The sequence below is a fragment of the Equus quagga genome, chromosome 1 (assembly GCF_021613505.1).
Source record: "Equus quagga isolate Etosha38 chromosome 1, UCLA_HA_Equagga_1.0, whole genome shotgun sequence".
NCBI lineage: Eukaryota > Metazoa > Chordata > Mammalia > Perissodactyla > Equidae > Equus > Equus quagga.
Window position 1 is genome coordinate 3,647,521 of NC_060267.1, and position 22,261 is coordinate 3,669,781.

Sequence of the window (22,261 nt, forward strand, 5' to 3'; positions counted from 1 at the left end):
CGCCCGGGAGCCGCCTCGGCGCCCCAGCCCCGCTGAGCGGCCCCGAGCGGAGCGAGCGAGCGGGCGGGCCCGCGCGGCGCAGGAGCGGACACCATGCCCGGCTGGAAGAAGAACATCCCCATCTGCCTGCAGGCCGAGGAGCAGGAGCGAGGTGAGCAGGCGGCGGCCGGGGCGGCGCGGAGGGGCCGGGCGGGGCCCGGGCCGCCCTCCCCGCGCGCCCCCGACCCGTGCCCGGCTCGGCCCAGGGCGCCCGCCCTACGGGGCCGCGGGCCGGCGAGGCGGCGTCGTGCGAACTCTGAGATTTCTTTTTTCGCGGGGGCCCGGGGTGCGGGGGAGGGTGCTGCCGCAGGAACTTTTCGCCTGGGGGGTGATTTTTCTGGAGAGGACGTCGGGGGAACTCTGGCTTCCCCGAGCCCGCTCGTAAGGTTAGCCCCGAGCGGCTGGCTGGGGGCTCGGGGTGACGATGGGGGGTCCTGCAGTGCTTTAAGTGACTTTTCAAACTTTCCTCCTCCTCCCGCGGCCGCCTTCGCGGTGTCCCCGCCTCTGGCCGGGCTTCGTGTGCCGCCAAGCCCAAAGTTGCTGAGATTCCGGGAGGAGGAGGAGGAGGAAGAGCGTGGGCGCGGGCGGTGGGCGCTACCGCAGGTCTCCGCAGGCCGAGGGGCTAGGGGCGCAGGCTGTCCCCAGGCCGAGGGGCCGGGGCTGGCCGGGATGATGCCTCGGAGATGAGTTATGCCCCAGCGCAGTCGCCGCTGTCAAGTTAATACCGCAGGACTGCGGGCTTTTCATAATTACTGTCTGTTTTCTTTGTAAAAGGCGGCTCTCCGTGCCAGGTTGCATGTAGCTCTTTTGTGCTTCAGCCTGACAAGTGCGCTGGTCACGTTGCTTTTAAGTGACTTGTAGAGAGGAGAGTTGAAGGCCTTTGGCACCTTAAAGGCTTGGTTCTGTTGGGGTCGTGTCTCGGTGTTTGGATTGTGCAGAGGTTGGCCAGGAGTTCAGCTTGGTCACCTGGATATGATGTACTCGGTGCACCAGAATTTCCTCTGCAGGCCCCACGGGGCTAGAGGGGTGTGCGCGTGGCTCTGCTGGCATCCAGAGGGACCCTGGCTGGCAAGGTCCACCCGGGGTTGATTCCTCTGCGCCTGCCACCCCGGCCTGGCCTGGCTTCGAGGAAAACGCTTTAGAATTGGGCGGGTTTCAGGATGCTCGGTCTGCAGGGGCTGTGGCAGCAGTCGGTGCCGAGGTTAAATGGTGCTGCGTGGGTGGGTGGATGAGCCGAGCAGCAGGGGCACAGTCTGGTGCGTGGAGAAGGCAGAGTTGTCAGCGGAGCTTAATCCAGCAGCTTGATGAGTTGATATGGAGAGCGGCTTGGTTATTGGGCACGCCAAAAGTTTCAAGCTTTTGAAATAATGCTTGCTACTGAAGAACCAACGTACAATTTCCAGTTTTTCTCTAGGTGGCACAACCTGTCTGGTTTATATCCTGTTTAAAGACTCAGGGAATTCATCCCTTTTAAACCACTTCCTTATTAGATGTGTGCATTTCCAGCACACTTTCTGGCAGGTGACCCACTCCAGAGGCACCCCTGCTTTAGAAACACTTCTGCTTTTCGCTTTCCCAAATCATATCTTAAAAGTTGCAAATCATGGTGCTGATAATTTGTAACCAGGGTAAAGCACTAAATGAAAGCTTTCTGTCCACCATGGAAGTCCGCCCTGGCAACTGAGCATCACAGCGCACCGGTGGTAAATGTATCTGTTTGCTTAAAAAACGCAGTACTGCCAATAAGTTTTATCGGAATGCTCAAATGGGTAGATTTTTGGATTTGGACAAAATGTACCTGTATGTCTTTTAGAAATATATGGTAACTTTCAAAGATGATCGCCTCATCTGCTTGGTGGAGATAAGACTGAATTTCCTCCAGAACGTAAAGATCTGAGTCAGAAATTGCGTCTTCTGCCTTATCTTCTCCAATAGGAGAAAATGGGCAATGGTTGTTACTTGGGGTCTTTTTTCACTTTAAAAGCTTCTTACTTTGTGCTTGTATTCTGCGATGCTTTTCTAATTAGGACTGTTTTTGATTGTCGTGTTTCTTTTTGAGTGCATAAATATGTGTTTTGTTTCTTTTAAAATCTCCTGCCTGGTGTTTGTGTTTCAATTGTGTCTGTGTGTGTACACACATATGCATATATACATATATTTAGATTAGCCGAGCTGTCTGCATGATTTTTAATGCATATGTTAGAGGACACTGCTTGAGACAGGCTTATCCTTCTGGAAGAATTTTATTGTAATGAGCAATGTTTTCTCTTTGCATTTGAAATCAGTTTGTATATAGCTTTTTTCCCTGGGAATTTACAATTTTAAATGATTCAAATAGTGTTAAATTAGGTTCTTGTTAAATATGAACAAAGACTAAACTATCAGCTTGGTCAGGAAAATAATGAACATCAGGGAAAAATACATCTTTAATTTTGTCTCGGGATAACGTTGACCAAAAAGCCAATTTCTCATATCTTACCATTAAATTCCAAGGTTAGATGTGCTTGTAGAAGCGTTGCTCTTTCTACACCCCCCATCCCCAATTTACATTTAAACATTCTAAAACCCATTATGGGGACTACTCTAGCATAACATTTTTTTCATGTAGATTTTATTTAGCTGAAGCTCTTTCTGAAACTTAATCCAAATTAATACAGGCTGCTAGCTGCTTTAAGGACCACATTTTTGAACAAGTATTTCTTAGCATTATTCTTTTTTAAAAAATGCTAATCTCAACTCAGAGATTGAGGGAACCTGCCTTCTTCGTATTGTCCCATCCAGACAGAGGTTTGGCCAGTCTCTGTAACTTCATGCCACACCTACACACTATTCAGAGCTCGGGCTCATCTGGAAGGCCTCTGTCGAGATGCTGTCGCGTGAATGGTTGCTACTGCATGCAGTGCTGGGCACAGAAACTCTAACGTGTGGGTTGTTGCAGCAAATGCGGTCACTTCCAAAATGCCGTGTGGAGATTCGCCCATGTACCGTGACTTACTATTAAAATTCAGAGCCCATTTCTCTGTCCTCCCCCCAGTTTTCTGCCTGAGCTGATAAACCCAATCCACTTAGAAACCACCTAATACACTTTTGGGTAAATCTTTTAGGGGAAGATAAATGATTCTGAAGACTGTTCTATTTAACACCTCTTCTAATCAAATTAAATTAAGTAATTTCTTAGTTGTTTTAATCTGCTTATTAGCTGATCATGTGTAATAGGAATGTAATTGTTAAGGAAGATCTCAGTGTAAAGGGGTAGATGCCTCAGTAATTAACCATGCCTTTCTTTGCCTCCTAGCTTCCTTCCAGATTTGTGTGGCTTTGGTTGGTAAATGTTTGTGTGTGTGTGTATTCACGAGAAGTGTATGCCTTGTGTATACCTCCTCTCCCTCTTGCCTTTCTGTTCTTCTCCTAAGTTTTGGAGGACTACAAGTGAACTTGAGAACTTCCCCTTGGACTCCTGTGGGAATTATTGTGTCTGGGGTTTTGCTAATGTTTTGTCGAATGAGAGTGTTTGGCTCTTTTTAGATATAAAGAATTAGCTCTTATAAAATACCCATGAGAAAGCACAGGGGGCTTACGGAGTGCGCCTTTCTTGCATCATTGGTCTGTTTCATTTTGCATGCCACAAGGAGATCTGGTGACCATGCCCCACACAACCTGCTTCACAAAAAAGTCCAATTGGAAATTGGGTTTTGACCAGGGAGGACTGTGGGGAGAGAGAAGAAATCAAGAGGCAGGGAGCAGCCGCTGTGGGGCGGGCCCTGGGTTCGACGTTGACGTGCATTATTTGGAACAGATCTTACCACATGCCTGTAAGGTAGGTTCTATTATTATTTCCCCTGACAGATGAAGAAACTGATGCTCACAGAGTGAATGAATTTACCTAAAGTTAAAAAGCCAAGACTTAGGGCATCAGTTTCTAAAAGATAATTCAAAAAAGAAGTTACATTTCCTGAGATGAAGCTTTTAGTATAATATTAACATTGTAACATCTTATGGAATTTTTTTGGACAGAATTTTAATAAACTACCACTAAATCTTTCATTAACAATTCAACAGAAGAGTTTTTTTTGTTATACATACTGGGAAAAAGCTTCCAAAGTGTATTTCGGGCTTTTGACAAACTGACTTGGCTGGATAGGTTTATTAACTATAACAGTAAGGATTGAGATGTCAACATATTTTTAAGTAGAATTATTTGACTAAGCTTAAAGAAACTCATTTAAGTGAATGGCTTTTCCACCAAAGACTTGATGTGCTTGCATAGTTTTCCTTCTTTTCAGACAGTATTTGCCATGAAGGCAGGAATTAACAAAAATTAGGTATTCTTCCTGGCTGCAACGAACTGGAAATTACTATATTGTTAATAGTCATTGTGCACTTGCTCTTTTGCCGACGTTTTCCTTAATTAAAGCCATCCGTCTGAAGTCAGCCTGGCCATCTTTCAGGAGGCCCGGTGGCCAGACAAAGGGACTTCACATCATACTTTCTCCTGCGGCAGGCTGAGCGGTTCCTTTCATGAAGAAAAAGAAGTATCCACTTAAATTGGTAAAGGATATTGAGAATTGAGTATCATGGGTTTTCAAACTGCTGTATTAAATGCTGTGTGGTAGCTGATGGTTTAAGGCATTTAGGTTTGATCAGTTTATTTTCAGTTAAGTTATAAGAGTAGTTTAGCAGTACAAAATGCGAGTCACAGTGATACAAAGTAACGTGTCTGCCAACGCTGTTCCAACACTAAAGCAAGACTTGGGTTTGCGTCTCTTGTTTTGTCTTCCATTAGAATTTATTTTTTCTTAAATTCAAGGGTGTCCTAAGTATAAATATAAAAAATCTGTTGATACAAATTTCCTTATTCAAGAAGCCTACTTCTTTATGTCAGTGGCCAAAAGGTGCTGTCAGTTTTATGGGAAAGTTAATGTTCTTTAAATATATCGACCGATTAAAATGCACCCAATTGAATTTCTTACTGCCTTTCCTTTCGACACTGATTAAACTTTAAGCACCAAATCAGGGGCTGAATGGAAGGTGAAGATGTGGCTCGCATCCAGGGCGGACTCCTTAGCCACGCCCCACAGAGTGGCTGACAGGTGTTTGAAGTCACACAGCAGTGGGTTTAAGCTCGCTTCAGCACTTCCCAGCTCTGTTGGTCTTTCAACTTCTCAGGGCCTTCGGTTCTCTTCTGTAAGATGAGGACAAGTAACATTGACCTTGTGGGGGGATTAATGAAACTAACAACTGGGGGGGCAGTGTGCCACAGTACCTTGCATGTGGTTCAGGGCCCAGTAATGGCAGCTGTCATTATTTTTATGATACCTAATATAGATCTGTAAATTTAACACCTCAGGGTGTCCTGATGATGAAACAATAAATTTTTATTCTTTGAAAACTTCATAAAGTAGTAAACCACCCCCCCCCCAAAACTCCAGTGTTTTGTGAAAAGCTACACTGAAACAGAGAACTTCATGAGGCCAAGGTCTTTGATATATTCTAGCTGACTCTCATGGAGATGAAGAAACTCCAGTGTAGAGGGAATGTTTCATCCATTTAGTGAGCATTTATTGAGCACCAACTGTCCTGATGGGGGCTGGTTCCTATTTTCTAGGAGATTAAGTATAGTTGTAAAGTCATGGATGTGACAGACAACTCAGTGCAGCCTCTCTCCTCCTGTCCGTGTTGGTGCTGAGGGAGCAGAGAAGAGGGGTTGACTGTGCTGAGGGCAGGTGGGGCCGAGGAGGTGACACAGAGGAAGTATTAAAAGACCTGGAGGCAGGGGAGGGGTTTAGGAGTTTGGGAGGGGATGTGAAGACAGATATTTCCTGCAGGGGGCATGGTGTGTTCCCAAACATTGTGAAATAAAATATTCCAGGAACCACTACTAATTTCTTAAGGGGCTGAAGCCTAGACTATGAACGTGCATGTGAACTGTCGAATGTGACTATGCGTTTCCCCATGAGGTGGGGAAGCCGGGTGGGAGAAGATGAGACTAGAGGTGGCCGGATTTGGAAGGACTTTATATTCCGGATTGGAAAGTGCAGATTGTATCCAGCAGGTGATGATGAGGAGTTAATTGAAGGACTTCCAACAGGGAAGTGAAGGCATCCGATCTGCATTTTAAAGACTTTTTTTTTCTTGCAGGGGAAGAGTCCCGTAAGCTAACATCTGTTGCCAGTCTTCCTCCTTCTTCTTGCACCCCCTCACCCCCCCGCCCCCAAAGCACCAGTACATAGTTGTGTATGGTTTAAATTCTTGTAGTTCTTCTGTGTGAGCCGCTGCCGCAGCATGGCTACTGACAGATGAGTGGTGTGGTTCTGTGCCCGGGAACCGAACCCAGGCCACCGAGCACACCAAATTTTAACCAGTAGGCCATCATGGCTGGCTCAGATCTGCATTTTAAAAAGGTCACTTTGTAGCATGGAGGAAAGATTGGAAAAGGGAGGGACTGGAGGGGTGGGGATCAGCCCCATTTCAGGCCATGCGAGATGCTCGGGAGAGGACGGGTGGGCAGGTGAATGCAAGCTGCGTGGGAGGTGCAGGGCTTCCTCAGCGCCTGCTGCCGAGCCTGGTAGGCCTGCCACCACGCGTAGCCTTCCTTACCCCTCCTCCCTCCATCTGTGTAGGGGAAGAGTGTAAACATAGTCAAGTAGAATAATATGAAAGTAGAGGACCAGGCTGGCCATGATGATAGCTTCATGTGCACTAGTTTTTTTCTTTTAATTATATAAAATTCACATACTGTCCAATTCTAAAGGAAAAACCATCATCCTGTGCATTTGTCTCCTAATAAAACTAACTTGGAATTTTAAGCAATTTTTTTAAACTGAAAGAGAGAAAAGTAGTAGTTATTGTTTTATAGAAATGTCTCCCCTAGTAATAGAATTGCGTGGGATTTTAAAAATTATTATTTTCTGAAAACAACTAAATGTTCTGTGAATAAAGTTTTCAGGTACTTCTGATACAGGACTCAAAACCAGAAAATGAGGTTAAAGTCTTCTCTTGGCTCTGTTCCTGATTGGCCAGGCACAGAGGGCCCCTCTGAACCTCTGTCTTCTCATCTGCAGAGTAAGGATGATTCTTGGCACACTGGCCTCCTCAGGTGATGTCATGGGGTGGAAGCTATTATTATTACATTGTTGTTACATTACAAAGGGGAGAAGTTGTTGAAGACTGAGACTCTTAAAGTACATTTGTCTATTAGTTGGCCATTTCTGGATGGAGGTGTAATTTTCATAACTTCTGTCTCATAAACTGGAAATTTTCATTAGAAAAATCTTATTTCTTAGTCTTCCGAAGTGAAGTTCAAATATGTTATGAGGTTTCCACCTCAGGCTCCCATTTATAAGAAAATAACTCAAGTGCTGCAACTAAGTTACAACGCACACGATGCGGCCCAGCTCCTGGAGGCGGCGTCTCCTCCCGGGAAAGTCCAGCTCAGATGCTGAGTGGACTTTGCTGCTGGTCCCTGTTGTTCATGTTCTGTTTCTCTCCAGTTTAAGCTGCTGACCTCAACCCAACATCCAAGAGACCACTACTGCTCAGCTGAAATCATGTATGGAGGCTTTTTAAGGGAGAAAAAACTCTTGCAGATCTCCACTGCCAACTTTATTTTTATTACACCGCTTAAATAGGTAGTCACGTAAAACTCCTGATGCTTACAGCTCCTGGACAGCCACAAAGCCCAAACAGATTTTACAGAGGAAATACAAACAAAACTACCAAAAAGTCAGTAACTTTCAAATTACCGTTTATTTCACGTGACTTGCTATTGTCTGCCTGAGGCTAAATTCCCTCTTGCGGCGTGAAGACGGTACTTGGTGCCACGGAAGTAATGTTGTCACTTTTTTTCTAGTGGAACTCCTTTGAGTCCTTGGTTTTATCAGGCTGTTGTCGTTTGGTCTTTCCTGGGCATGAACCATTATTTACATGTGAAGCCTTCTATTCTCATTGGTCTCTTTTGCACCATTGTGATCCTGAATACAAAAGCTGGTATTGGCACTGCATGTTGATCTACCCTAGTACTTCTGACACCGTTTGTGGTGAAAGGCTGGGTTTTTTAACCCAGTCTGATATGTGGTCCTGTAGCACAGTCAGTGCCCCGTGTGCAACTCCCTGCCTGAGCATGACCACACCTGCACTTGTTTATTCCCAGTTCAGTGAGAGGAGCCTGTTAATCCCAGACTTGGGTGTCAGGGTGATGTCAGATGGCAGGAGGCCTTTCTGAAGACCCCTCCTGTTCAGTACTTGTTTAACTATGAATAGGTAATAAACAGTTTCCTGCCTGGCCCCGTCCACAGACCGCACTTTGAATAGCACCGATTCACAGTATGTTTACATAGCTGGGGTCGGGGAGGAGGGCTCAGAGGATGGGGGTGTGTAAACGTGTACACACTACTTTTAAGACATACAAATGAAACATAACTTATTTTCTATATGTGCTTTCACCTTGCTTTCAAGATCCCATTCGCACTGAAGATGGAAAACATCTGATCTTGTCAATTAAGAGCATATCACTCTCCAATTTAAAAACTCTTGGGTCGTTTCTCTCATTTCTCGAGGGTTTCCGCTTCCCTCAGTCCCGAGATGGTGTTCGGGAGAGGGGAAAGCTTAGTATCCTAATGGCCCTGGTGAAGGGCGTTTTATTCCTTGTGTGACCTCACTGTGTCCCCTGCTCTGGACGTGGCACGCTTGGTGACCGGGCAATGTGCCCTGGTACCCACTGAAATGAGACTGTTCCGGTTGGGTCTTTTGAATGTCATCCTGGCAGCTGGTTAGGCGTTCCTGGACCCCGCCATTGTGTCTGTTGTGAGGTCCTTGTAGCCTGTGACCTTCTTGTCAAAACCCCGGCCTTTCTAGTTACCAGTGCTATCAGCATTTCCATATCTCTCCTGGGAGCCAGGGCACGCTGAGCTGTTTTCTCTGAGTCATGATGGAATCTGTGGTATCTTAGGAGGTGCCCTCAGCACCGCCTGTCTAATGGCACCGTCTACAGATAGTGCCATTCCGTTGCTCTAGTGCCATGTTGAATGGTGCCTGTGTCAAATAGGGGAACTTCATGCTAGGCAGTGAGGGTCATTGGTCAGAGTGTTCACTAATGCCCTCAGCGCTGCTCAGGTTGGTTTTTCTCTCTGTTTGCACTTGTCAAAGAGGTTGGAGTCCTTGCAGGGTATCGGACACTTACATCAGTCATTTGCCCCCTCTTTGTTTCTCTTTCTCTGCTGGACCAGATATCTGGAGTGGCTTGAGTGATTTGACAACCTAGAGCTGGAGGGGACGGGTGTCAGAGGGTGCGTGACTGATGAGAGGGGAGGAAGAGTGCTGTTCCAACCCTACGTGCACGCCTCTCCCTGAGATCCAAATGTCAGGGAGAAAAGAAAGAAGGAATGCCGGACAGCCCAGAGAGGACATAGCTTGAAGCTGGCAGCTAATTTCGACCAGTACCTTCTATGGATCTTCCTTGTACACGAGCCTTTCTCACATAATAATTTTCCTAGAAATCTGCCCTTTACGTTTCATCAGCAAATGTGTGAACATGAGAACTGACATATTTCTCCTCATATTGGTAGTTTAATTGCAATGTATGTTTTCTGTTACATATTGATGTATTTGAAAGGTTTACTTTGTAGTTGAATAAAGATGTTCAGAAGAGATCCCTAGGTATGCGCAAGACTTCTTGTATGAATTGATGTTAGAATTAATAAATGTATATTTTTTACTGGTGAAATCTTCATTTCTTTTTTTCCCACAATTGTTGAATGTAGCAGACAATATGAAAATTTGATACAGAGTCTGACGTCATAAATTACTGGAGTTCATGTCTTTTTTAGGTATAGTCCATCATTTGAGAAAAAACTAATGAATGTAATTTTTACCTGCCAGTACATTAAAAAATAACAAAACAATGGAAGATGACATAGGTAAACATTCAGATAATAATGTAGTAGGTATGTATTTGTTTGTTTATTCTGATGTATACTCTGAATAGTTTTCCTCCTTGATATCTTCGGAAGTCAAGTATTTATATCTCCTATTACTGACGTTTGTGAATTCCACTGAACAGACCGTGTTGTGCGCTGATACCCTCATGAAATCAAGCTTAGATGGCTGTGAGCATTTCTGCATCTCCCTCTTCACTAGTGTCAGGATGGCTGACTAAAGGAGAGTGGCATTTGAAGTTAGATTTTTCAGATGGATTCAAGTGTTGCTTTTTACATGTTTAATTTTCTAGTATGTGCAGAGCATGTTTTCATTAAATGAAAACCTTGAAGAAGGCAATGTAAAGTTAGTTTCTTTGTTACTATTTCACTTTTCCCTCCATATAATTTTAGTTAGGGGGGTGAAAACTTGCCAGGCTAGAATCAGGCACCTGTCGTGCTGCATCTGCTGAGAGAGCATCTTGTCTGGCCTTGTTAGTCAACTTGGATGCTGCTGCTGTGTGTATGTATATATATGTGCCCCACCACCAAAGAGTAGCCCTGGGTTTTCACCAACAATCATATAAAATTAGTGAGTGTGATGGTCTTGGCTCTGCGTTCAATGACCCACCCTCTCAGCCTCTACTCATCACAATGAAAAGGGAGGGAGGGCAGTGTATTAGTCTGCTTGCGGTTCCGTAACAAAATACCATAGACTGGGGGCTTAAATGACAGAAATTTATCTCCTCACGTTTCCGGAGGCTGGGAGTCCTTGCTCAAGGTGTTGGCACGGTCAGTTTCTGTGGGAGCGCTCTCCTAGGGTTGCCAACAGCTGCCTTCTTGCTGCGTGTGCTCACTTGGCCTTTCCTTGGAGTGAGCGTGAGGTCAAGGGTGGAGAGAGCTCTCTGCTGTCTCTTCTTGTGAGGACACGAATCCTGTGGGATCAGGGCCTCACCCTTATGACCTCATTTCACCTTAATTACTTCCTTGGAGGCCCCATCTCCAAATACAGCCACACGTGGCGTAAGGCCTTCAATATATGAATTTGGGGGACACAGACATTCAGTCCATGACGGGCAGTAGCAGAAGTTTATGTGATGTTCCTATAAATTTCATCTTTCGGTGTCCAGAGGCTGCTCCTTTTGAACAGAAGATGATGTCCTGGTTTTAAAATACAGCCTCTGCAACTGTTTTGATAGTCTTCCCGTTGAGTATCTGTGTCTCCTCCCTTTGAATCCTGGCAGGCTTGTGGATGCTTTAGCCAGTAAGGTGCACTGGACGTGATGCTGTGACTTCAGAGGCTGGGATACGAAAGGTGGTGCAGCTTCCCCCTTGTGAGCTGGAGCCCGGGACCACCGTTGTGGCTGCACTGCTTCTGATGTCCTGAGGCCGCCCTGGCCTGAGGGGGCCAGTTTCCATGGAGAGGCCACCAGGAGGGGCTCTGCTTGGCTATCCTGGCCCTCAGTCTTCCCAGCCCAGGCACTGCACGTGGGAGTAAATGAGCCTTTAGATGATTTGAGCTCCCAGGTGTTGAGTCAGTCGCCCAGCCTTTGAGTCTTCATAACTGAGGCCCCAGACATCAAGGAATAGATGTGAGCTGTTCTCGCTGAGTCTTACCTGAGTTCCTGACTTGCAGAAACTACGAACGTGATAAAATAGTTCTCAAAAGGTGCCTAGGCTCTGGGGTAATTTGTTACACAGCAGTCCCTTATTTCTTGTTCTGCTGTCCTCTCTGGAACTCCCTGTGTGTCATCAGCAAAAAATCCTTTGTATCCCCAGCCTCCTCCCTGAGCTTCCCCTCCCCCTTCTCACTCTAACTGAAACACGGCCTCCATTAGGAATTGCTTCCTCTGCCCCCTCAGGGGTGGCAGTTGTCTTTCACATACCCCTGGAGGAGGGGTAGAAGGTCCTATTTGTTCTTCTTTGCTGCTTCCAGACTGTTCACCTTCCCTCCTTTCTCAAAATCCTAATTTAGGATCTTGTGCCGTCAGACTCCACAAACCCCCGTTTCTCCTTGTTGTGGTCACTTTCTGGAGTCTGTGACCGTTTTAACACCTGGCTCACTACCACTTGTCCCAATACTACTTCTGTCAGAATTCCTGTGATTTCAGTATTCACATGAATTGTCCCTCTGCTTTCTTGGTTTCTCAGTCCTGTGTCCTCCTCTCTTTCAGTTGTTTTATCTGCCACTGTCCCTTGGCTGCTCCCTTCCATGGCCACGTCCTAGACCAGCAGTTCTCAAAGTGAGGTCCTGTGGCCTCTGGGGGTCCCTAAGACACTTTCAGAGGGTCTCTTAGGTCAGAACTGTTGCCATGATAATACTAAGATGTTGTTTGCCGATTGAACTTTCATTTTCTTGTGAGCGCACAGTGTGGTTTTCCAGAGGCTCCGTGACCTGTGATGAACGTCGTCATTCCGGCAACTACAGGAGTCCGTACTTGCATATTCTTGTGTTTTAGTTTTGATATGGTAAATATTAATAGACATAACCCACATAACCAAAACCTTTTTGGGTCCTCACTAGTTTTTAAGAGTATAAAGCCATCTCAAGACCAACATGTTTGAGAACTGCTACCCTCAACCTTGTCATTATGAATGACCACAGCCCTCCTTTGTCTCGTCTTCAAGCATCCTGCTCTCCAGTCAGCACCCATCTCTCTGACTGTTACCTTGACTCCAAAAATCCTCCAGCCCCACGAGGACTAAAATCCATTGACCCTACCCCCTTTATAATATTCCACACCCCCCAGGTCATGCTTTCTCTTCTTCTCAACTTAAATTCCTTCATCTATCATGTCATCAGTCTCTTAGGTGTACTCCTAATTTGTTCTTCCTTCTCTCGTTTTGTAGGACTCACTTGGGAAACTTGGTTAAACTCAGCTATGTACCCCTCTAGTTTACGCCCGTGCAGTTTAATGTGGTTGGAGAAAACCCTCAGCCAGGCTGAATGGTTTCACTTTAATTTTGTGATCGCTCGTCTCCAATGGGCCTTTAGTGCTGCCAGGTTATCAAGCTGTATTTCCTTGGTTGGTTCATTCACGCCTCTGCTCTCCTCGTTGGCTGACACCTCTCATTCTCTCCCTTTTCCTCGAATCTTCAACACCTCCTCTTCCATTCTCGCCTTCAGCTAAACATTTTGCTTCTTATTTCACTTGGAAAACAGAAGCAATGAGAAGAGAACGTCTGCTTGTATCTGTGCCCACGTGTCTGTCTCTGCTCCTGTGACAGTGGCGAGCTGTGTGCTGTTATCCTGGGCACCAGATCCCATTCCTTCTTGCCCTCTCCAGGTCATGGCTCCAGCACGTTCCCCCCTCTATCCAGGATCCTCAGTCTCCTTCTCTACTGGATTATTGCCATTCTGCATACAACCATGGTGTTATTTAACCTACGTTAAAAAACAACCCTCTTGGGGCTGGCCTGGTGGCGTAGTGTTTCGCATGCTCTGCTTCAGCGGCCTGGGGTTCTCCTGTTTGGATCCTGGTTGTGGACCTACGCACCGCTTGTCAAGCCATGCTGTGGTAGGTGTCCCACATATAAAGTAGAGGAAGATGGGCACGGATGTTAGCTCAGGGCCAGTCTTCCTCAGCAAAAAGAGGAGGATTGGCAGTAGATGTTAGCTCAGGGCTAATCTTCCTCAAAAAAAACCAACCAACCCTGTCTTCACTTCCACTCCTCTAGTTACCATTCCATTTTTCTATTTCCCTTAACAGCAAATCCCACGAGAGATTTGTCTACACTGACTCTATAGCAGTTCCTCTTATTCTGTCTTGAACCTGGTCAGTCACGTTTTTGTGCCCTGTTCTGTGTCCTTTTACCAGGATAACCAATGACTTCTGTATTGTTAAACCTAGTAGCCAATTCTCAGTCACTTATTACTTAGCCAAACAGAAGCCCTTGAGATAATTGACTGCTCCCCTTCTGGAAACACCTTGTTCCCTTGGTCTCTCGGCTGTCACATTGTCCTCCCTCTTGGTCTCTTCTGGTGATTTTTCCTCAGGTCCGTGATGTCTAAATCTTGGGGTGTGCCGGGGTTTGGTCTTTGTGCCTCCTCTTCTTCGGTGCTCTCCTCCAGTCTCGTCAGTATGCGGACGCTTCTCAAGTTTGCATCTCCAGCCTCATCCTGTCCCTGAACTCCAGGCTTCTCTATTCCCCTAACTTTCAGCATCTCCATCCGAATGTCTGGCAGATGTCTCAACATATTCAAAATCAAGCTCCCGATTCCCTCCCTCAAACCCGCTCCTCTACTCCTCTCAAGTGTTCCCTATCTTGGTAAATGGCAAATCCATCTTACCGCTTGTTTGTGTCAGAGCCCTTGGTCTCCTGGGTTCATCTGTTTCTTCATACTCCACATTGCATCTGTCAGAAAATCCTGTTGACTCCACCTTCAAAATATACCTAGAATGTGATCCTGGTCACCCATGTGCGTCACGTCCAGCTCCTTTCAAGCTGCTGTCATCTGTATTTACCTGGATTGTTGCATTCTCCTCCTAACAGGTTTCTCTGTCTGTCCCCTTGCCCTATGTTCTTACAACTGTTTTCTACAGAACAATGGGAGTGATCCTTTTAAAGTATGTCAGATCTGATCAAAACACTTTAATGGCTCCTGTCTCACCGAGAGTAAAAGCCAGATAACCAGGCTTCCTTTTACCCGCTTGTCTTTCTTCCCCATCCTTGCTTTTCACTTCCTTTGCTCCAGCCACACTGGTCTCAGACACCCAGTTTGCTCTTGTCTCAAGGTCTTTCTCTGCACTTGCTCTTCCCTTTGCCTGTGTGGCTTGCTCTCTCACCTCTGCAAGTCTTTGCATAAATATCGCCTTCTTAGTGAAGAGTTTCCTCACTAGTTTAAGGTGAAGCCTCCCCATGTGCCCTCTCTCCCTGCCCTGCTTTAGTTTTTTCCATTGCACCATATGACATACTGTTTATTGCTTATTATCTGTGTAGTGTGTATGCCTGTTGCTTATTGTTAATGGAAGCTCCACGAGGGCGGGATTTTTCTCTGATTTGTTACTGCTGTATCCTCAGCACACAGGAGAGCCCTTGGCTCATAGGAAGTGCTCAGTAACTATCTGTTGAACGAATTGAGGCCTCAAGGCAATGTTACTAAGAGAGCAAGAGAAAATGATTTTCAGATGACGGAAGAGTTGTGTTCAGACTTAGGTTTTCCGTTGCTCTCAAGGTTTGTGTTTAGCTTTAAGGATCTTGATTCAAGGGGAAGAAGAACCAGGAACAGTTTTAGTACCGTATCATTCCTGGTCTCCTCTGTGAGGATGAAGAATTGGGGACCTGGATAAACTGCTCCCACCCCAAGAGAGGTAGCTGGCAGATGAGCAGGCAGTTTCTCTTCCATCACTGGCGATCTACGGACTGGCCCTTGAAAAGTGCTCTCGCGTGTCTAAAGCTACAAGTATTTTCTGCTAAAATATACCTTTGTTGATGATAGGGTTGATAGTTTAAAGCGGGAAAATGATAAAGGAATGTTTTACAGTAAAAATCTTTTTCTTGATATTCTGAAGAATGATCGTCATGTCAGCAGCTGTGTCATAGTTGTCTTATTTGCGTCCGCTCTGCCTTCCACTGTGTAAGGCACCATGTAGATATCTAATATTGGTTCAGTTAGTGAATACATGAGACAAAATGAGTTGGCATGATGAAAAACCATGGTAGGAAAGAGAGAGGCCTGTTCTCTCCACTTATCTAGCGGCAGAAGCTGTGTAGAAGTCATGGGTAGAGTGTATTGCCGTCTAGTATCAGGACGTATCACCAAATTATGTCATGCACTTGCTCTAAGTGAAAAATAATTTCTGTTTTTGTTACAGGTGGCATTTGAAGGAGTTGTGCCAAGGACAAGGTGGTTTTTTAAAACAAATCTGAATAGTTTACGTACTTCCGTATCTGTACTATTTTTTTTTCCTTCTTGATTCTTAGAAAAGAACTGAAGGCAAAATCTGACAGCCTCCTTTTGGCCCCAGATAAGTCCAATTGGTTTACAAGTGCATGATGACATGCCAGTAAAAGGAAGATTAGTATATTTTGCCCTAACTTTTCTAAGCCAGTTCAGTGTACTTTCAATGGAGTGAAGTAAAAAACGACCTTTAATTGAATAATTTATTATGCCATTTATTTCCTTAATATCAAACACAGGAAGTAGTACTTAATCAATTTCCTTGCTTATTACTGAAACCAAAGGGCTGCACAGTTATATGGCAAGCATTAGGGAACGTTTATGTATTTTGGGGGAACACATTTATAATGTTATGATACAGCGCTGCTCTTTGTTCCAAGGCTGTGTTTCATACACCCGTGCATTCTTAGCTGCATCATCTTTTCTTTAGTTGCGGTTGATTGCATGGTGGACGATCTCCTGTTTTAGCATCACCATGTATCATACTTAGATTAAGGCAGTTGGTTTAATGGAATCGTTTCCCCCTAGAGCATCTCTTTAACGACTAACTTTCCCAGGCTCTTGTTACATGGAAACCGTCATTTGCTTGTGCATGAGTGGTCTTTATTTGCACAAGATCCCTTGATTTCTTTCTGAATTCCCAAGGTATCCACTTGGTTTCCTCCCTCAGCCCCAAACATTGGAATATCAGAACAACAGTCATTTTTACCCTCCACTCTGTTTTTTTGTAATGCCTGGCACAAACAGTCTCAGGCATCACTAAACACTTGTTGATTATCTAAACCCCCACTCCTGTAGACCGTTCAACCTAAGGCGGACTCCTGAGTGATCAGAGGGCTTTCTGGGTTCCTCACCATGTCACTTAGATTTGGAATGTATGCAGTGGATGAGGAAAAAATACTCAGGGATCAAAATTTTGCATTCTATTATGGGAAAACAATTTAGGAAACTTGATGGTACTATGGGATAATTAGAGATTTGGGCTATTAGAGTCAGAGTTGGATTTGAATTCTAACTCCTACACTGATTGGGTCTGTGGCTTTGGACAGACTGTTTGACCTCTCAGTTTCTTCCTTTGTCAAAGGGCCATAATCAGAGCTGCCCTGCGGGGTTGTAGTAGATTTTACGAGTGTCTGTAAAAGTGCCTGTGAGGGGTCGGCCCTTAGTGATGGTGGCAACTATAGCACTGTGCGCTCAGGATGAATGTGCTACTTAGAGGATCGTGGTCAGGACGAGGTCCAGCTTTTTGCATGATGGTGGGCGAGGCAGTTACCTGAGGCTTGTTGAGAAGGTGGGTTCTGGGATGTTTGGAGATCCCTCTATCTCATGAGGAGTAAGGGGGATGTTCACAAATTTCCCCTGCTAAAATAAGTACTCGGTAACACTGTAACTATTTGTTAAAAGTATTTGAAAAAATAATTATGAACATAACTGTAGATATTTACGTAGGCTAATTCATGTCAGATCTAAGGGCCCCAAACTCCGTATGGAATTGCACACGTCTGGATGAAAGGATGGATGTTGAATCCACGCGCCTCCGTGTGCCTGTTGCTGGTATGCGGTTCAGCCTGACATCAGGCTCAGGAATCGCAGTTTCCAGTCCTCTCCCTGTCAGTGACTGCATTTGAAAAATAGCTTTTGTTCAATGCTTGGCTTCCGATGTATGTTAAACCGAGTCAATAAAATAAACATACTGACCAACTATGATCTCTCCGTGTGGAGGACCTGCAAAGACGTGATGTTTGGCTTTTGTTTCAGCTCTTCAATTAACGGCTTACGAGTAAATACAAGACAAAGCAGAGCAGAAAGCAGCAGAGCTGCTCTCTGACCTGAGCTTATGGCGAACCCAGCCTGAGACCTGAGGGGATCCCCTTCGCCGCCCAGACCCCTTCTGCCCCTGGCCCCTTGCGGTGTTTGCAGCCATCAGGAGCTCCCTGGCTTCCTGCTCCACTGACAACTGGATGCACCTCTGTGACCCCACTGTTCAGAGTCCAGCCTGGTTCACAGCCTCCCAGGGGAACCCCTGTCGGGGAGGACTTGATTTGTTATTGAAGTCGGCACTGATGACCCCTTCTGCTTTGGACCCAGTCCCAATCACAGTAGGATTCAGGAATCTGTTGCCAGGGGACCGGTCTAACGGGAGGCTGCACATCACTGAATAGATCAGGAACACGGTGCTAGTTAATTCAGGCCTTCACACGGAGCTCCTTCTGTTGCAGTGGACAGACCATCAAGTGGAAAATTTTAAAAATCCCTCTGCAGAGTGCATTGGCCCTGCCCCTAGTAAATGAGTGTTGAATAATTAGCCTGCCTGGGACGCAAATAATTGGCATCCTTAGGGAGCCCATGGCATGTTGTGGTCCAGCCCATCTCTTGGTGGCTGGGATTGACGTGCCTGCCGAGTCCCTCCGTTCCATCTTCAGGCTCTGCCTGGGTCTCTGCTCCCTGTTCCTGGTTCCTGCTGCATGACTTTCCACACCACCACATAGCCCAATCCCTGCCAGCATCCTCGAATGCCTCCTGCCTGCTCTGTGTCTCCTTCAGTCACGGGGCGTTTCCTGGGTCCCCAGTGTGTGTTTTTTCCAGCATCTTCTTGAGTCCCAGAATACCGATTTCAGCTTTTTACTAGGACCAAGCATTTCCCTGGTTCCCTGCTTTCTGTCTGGGCATGCCGGACAAACTCTGACCTTAGCCTTCTCTCTATCTCCTTTGGAAACCAGGACCTGTGGGATTTCTCCAGGTGTTTATTATGCAAAAGTTCATTGCGCCTGTGGTGTGTGGGTGCATTGAGGAGGAGGGAAAGCAGTGTGCAGCAGCTGCCATGCTTATTTGATCCTGACACTCTCGCTGCTGGGGTATCTTGGTGGGTCACATAGTTCAGAGCACGTTGGAGAAATGCTGCCGGCTAGCGTGGTGGCGATATTTGGGGCTTGAAAAAGTGTATACAGCAGGTGCTTCCCCTCAGCAGCGGAAGAGCATCAGTGCTGTGGAGTGGTTGACGCTGAACTTGCCCGGGGTTTTCTCTGTAGAATTGCAGTGTCACTGTAATTAAAATCTCTCCTCCCAGTTCTGATGTTTGGTTTCTGGTTGGCCTTCTTGATTTCTCTTTTCTCTCTAATTGAGAAAAGTCAGCATTTATTGAGAACCTACTGTGTGTCATATGCTGGGCTAGTTTCTGGAAACACAAATATGAGTAAGCTCAGCCTGCTCTTGAAAAACGAATTGTAGTGTAAAATGAACATTTTATAAAGCTGGTGCTACATCAAGCCAATTGTTTTCTTTTTCTTATTTCAGGCCTAGGACTTATTTAACAGGGCTTTTTTCTCTTTCCACTCCAAATAATAAAGGAACCCCTCAGGGTAGAGAAAGAATTTCTGAGCTTGTTACAAAAAAATACAAAAGAGAATAAGTTGCATGAAAATTTAATCTCTCTATACATCAAAATATACCGTAAACACAATTAAAAGGCAAACAGTAAACTAGAAAGAAAGTTTGCAACATAAAAGACAGAAGTTTACTATATGAGCAGATAGTAAATTTTAATGTCATCTTTGAATGAATGAATGAGTGAATGAGTTCAAAGCAATAAGGAAAAAAAATCACCCCAGTAGAAATAGGAAAAAGATGTGAAGAGTTGGCATAGTACAAGTCACACACAGGCACACACACACAAAGAAGTACAAGTCCAAAATCTCTATACAACAAAAGCCAAGAATGCAAATTGAAACAAATAAACTTATCGTCTATTCTTCATTAATTTGATAAATGCTTATTAAGCACTTATTATCACTATACTGTTAAATTGCTTTATAAATTGTTGTTTCATTTAATTTAAACAACAATCTGTCTGAAATAGCTATTGTTATCCTGATTTTCCCAATGAGCAAAGAGCTTCAAGAAACTAAGTCTTGTAATACAGGTAGGATTTTGGAGGCAAGGTTTGGACCCATCTCTGAATGTCCCTGAAGTCTGTGCTCCTCGCTACCGAGGTGTTCAGTTAGCATTAAAAATACCAGGAAGGCGGCTCTGGCCCCGTGGTGTAGTGGTGAAGTTCACGCGCTCCGCTTTAGTGGCCCAGGGTTCATGGGTTTGGATCCTGCGCACAGACCTGCACACTGCTCATCAAGCCGTGCTGAGGGAGTGTCTCAAATACAAAATAGAGGAAGACGGGCACAAATGTTAGCTCAGCAACAGTCTTCCTCAAGCAAAAAGAGGAAGATTGGTAACAGGTGTTAGCTCAGGGACAATCTTCCTCAGCAAACAAAAAACAAACACAAAAAGCGGGATAGATATTTGATGATATGACAAGTTGTTTATGAGACAAGGTTACGTAAAAAATAATTGCAAAGCAGTGTACGTATATGATCCTACAAATGTTCTTTTAAAAATGGTATAGCATAGAGCAAAATTTGAAAGGATATATTTTATACTATGTGAATGGTGCTTATCTGTGACTTTTCTTTATAGTTTCTAATTTTTCTACAATGTATATATATAGTTAGAAGCAACAATATTTAAAAAATCTTGTAAATTTATGTGTATATCTGTCTGTATGTGAACATGACAACATGTATATTTTTTATTGCAGTAACATTGGTTTATAACATTATATAAATTTCGGGTGTACATCATTATATTTTGATTTCTGTGTAGATTACATCATGTTCACCACCCAAAGACTAATTACAGTCCATCACCACACGTGTGCGTAATCACCCCTTTTGCCCTCCTACCTCCCCACTCCCCCTCTAGTAGCCAGCAATCCAATCTTTGTCTCTCTGTGTTTGTTGTTGTTTTTATCTTCTGTTTCTGAGTGAGATGATACGGTATTTAACTTTCTCCCTCTGACTTTTTTTGAACATTGGTTTGAATTAAAAATAAAGATTTAAGTCTAATTTAAAATTATGAAAGAATTCAGTGACAACTTAAATGTTGAAAATAGGTCAGGAAATTCTGTATTTTGGTCATATCAGAATTTATTATGTCCTATGTAATTGTTCCATTGGATTTAAAATTCGGGGCTCAAAATGCTTAAAATTAGCATGAAATTCAGTCATGTTTGAGTTAATAGTAAAGACAAAGCCTCGCTGGAGAACAGAAGGAGTGTCAAGAATCTTGGTAGACCGGAACCCCTGGGAATTAGACCCCACAGGACTCTTGATGTGTCAGGAGGTGCCGTCCTGCAGGTGCTGGAGCTCCCTGAGGTCAGGGGGCGGCGGAGGGCGGAGGAGGATGGAGCCCCTCTCCGCGCACAGCGCTGCTCTTTGCATCACACTCCTGCACACGTGTGTGTCGCTCCCACTGGGGCGGGAGGTGGAACTTGATGGCTTTGACTTGGAGGCTGAACTCGGTGGGGAATGGAAGTCAGCTGAGGAGGGCTCAGGGGGGTTTCTGCCCAGTTTTATCAGAAAACAAAATGGCAGCCGCCCCCTGCCTCCGGGTCCTCTCTGTGGATGCTCTTCTCTCTAAGCGCTTCGGAGAGAGGGCCTCCCTGCAGCAGCGTGCTTCCTACCTCCACGTTTGCATCCCGGAGTCGGGACGGGTTGCGGTGTGTTTGGTCTGTCTCTCCAGGCCTGGTGGGGGGAGCACAGTTACCCCCCTGAGTGGTGCCATCTCATCGCAGTCCTGGCTGTGGTCGCAGTGCGCACAGCCCCGGCGCTGGCACCAGCATGTGCCCGGCGTTGGTGATGGTGGACAAAGCTCCCAGCCAGCATGAGGGTTAAGTGTGCGAGCCCAGCCTCCACGCCCCGCTACCACGGCCGGCATCGTTTGCTCCGTCTTTTCTTAATGTAGCCAAAAGTGTGAGTTGAACCTTAAGACTAATTCCTCAGCACTCAGAATTCCACGAGCAGGTGTCACACTGATTTACTCGAATTTTCACTCCCAGTGGAGCGTTTGCCCCCTCCAGACCCACATAGTGTTCAGGTGACCCCCTTTCCCCTGGGAAAACTAATCTAGAAGGACACGGCATTGGTTGTGGCCTTTACAGGAAAGCTGCATCCTCTGGCTGCCACCCTGTGGGGTTGGAAGAGCAATCAGCAGAAAGAAAATTTCCTCGAGAAATAACAGCCTTTCCTGTGAATTTACCTGGGCTCAAGCATTGGGGCCATCAGGACTTTCCTGCTCCTTAAAACCACGCAACGTGGATGTAGGATCTTTCTTTCTCCATTGCTCTGTCTGGCTCTCTCTCCTCTCCCTACTTCTGTCTCTGTCCCGCTCTCTCTCCCCTGACGCAGAATCCACAATATTTTGCCTGCTAATTAATTTAAAGGAAAAAAATCTGATAATAAAATGGCCCACTCTTCCCAGTATAGACACATCTCGATTTTATTTTTCTTCTAAACAGCAAGATGTTAACTCTCGCCTGTGCTGCGTCTGGTTTTCCTCATCAGCAGACCCTGGAGATGGC

At 45.4% G+C, this 22,261-nt stretch overlaps 1 protein-coding gene across 1 annotated transcript in view; it reads left to right on the plus strand.

The window, feature by feature from the left end:
• The first annotated feature begins 26 nt into the window (after positions 1–26).
• Positions 27–22,261, plus strand: part of GRIP1 (glutamate receptor interacting protein 1) — a 590,760-nt gene continuing 568,525 nt past the window's right edge. The window contains exon 1 of the mRNA XM_046661320.1: positions 27–151. Within this exon, the coding sequence (XP_046517276.1) occupies positions 94–151 (58 nt within the window). The 5' untranslated portion in view covers positions 27–93. The remainder of the gene's footprint in view (positions 152–22,261) is intronic.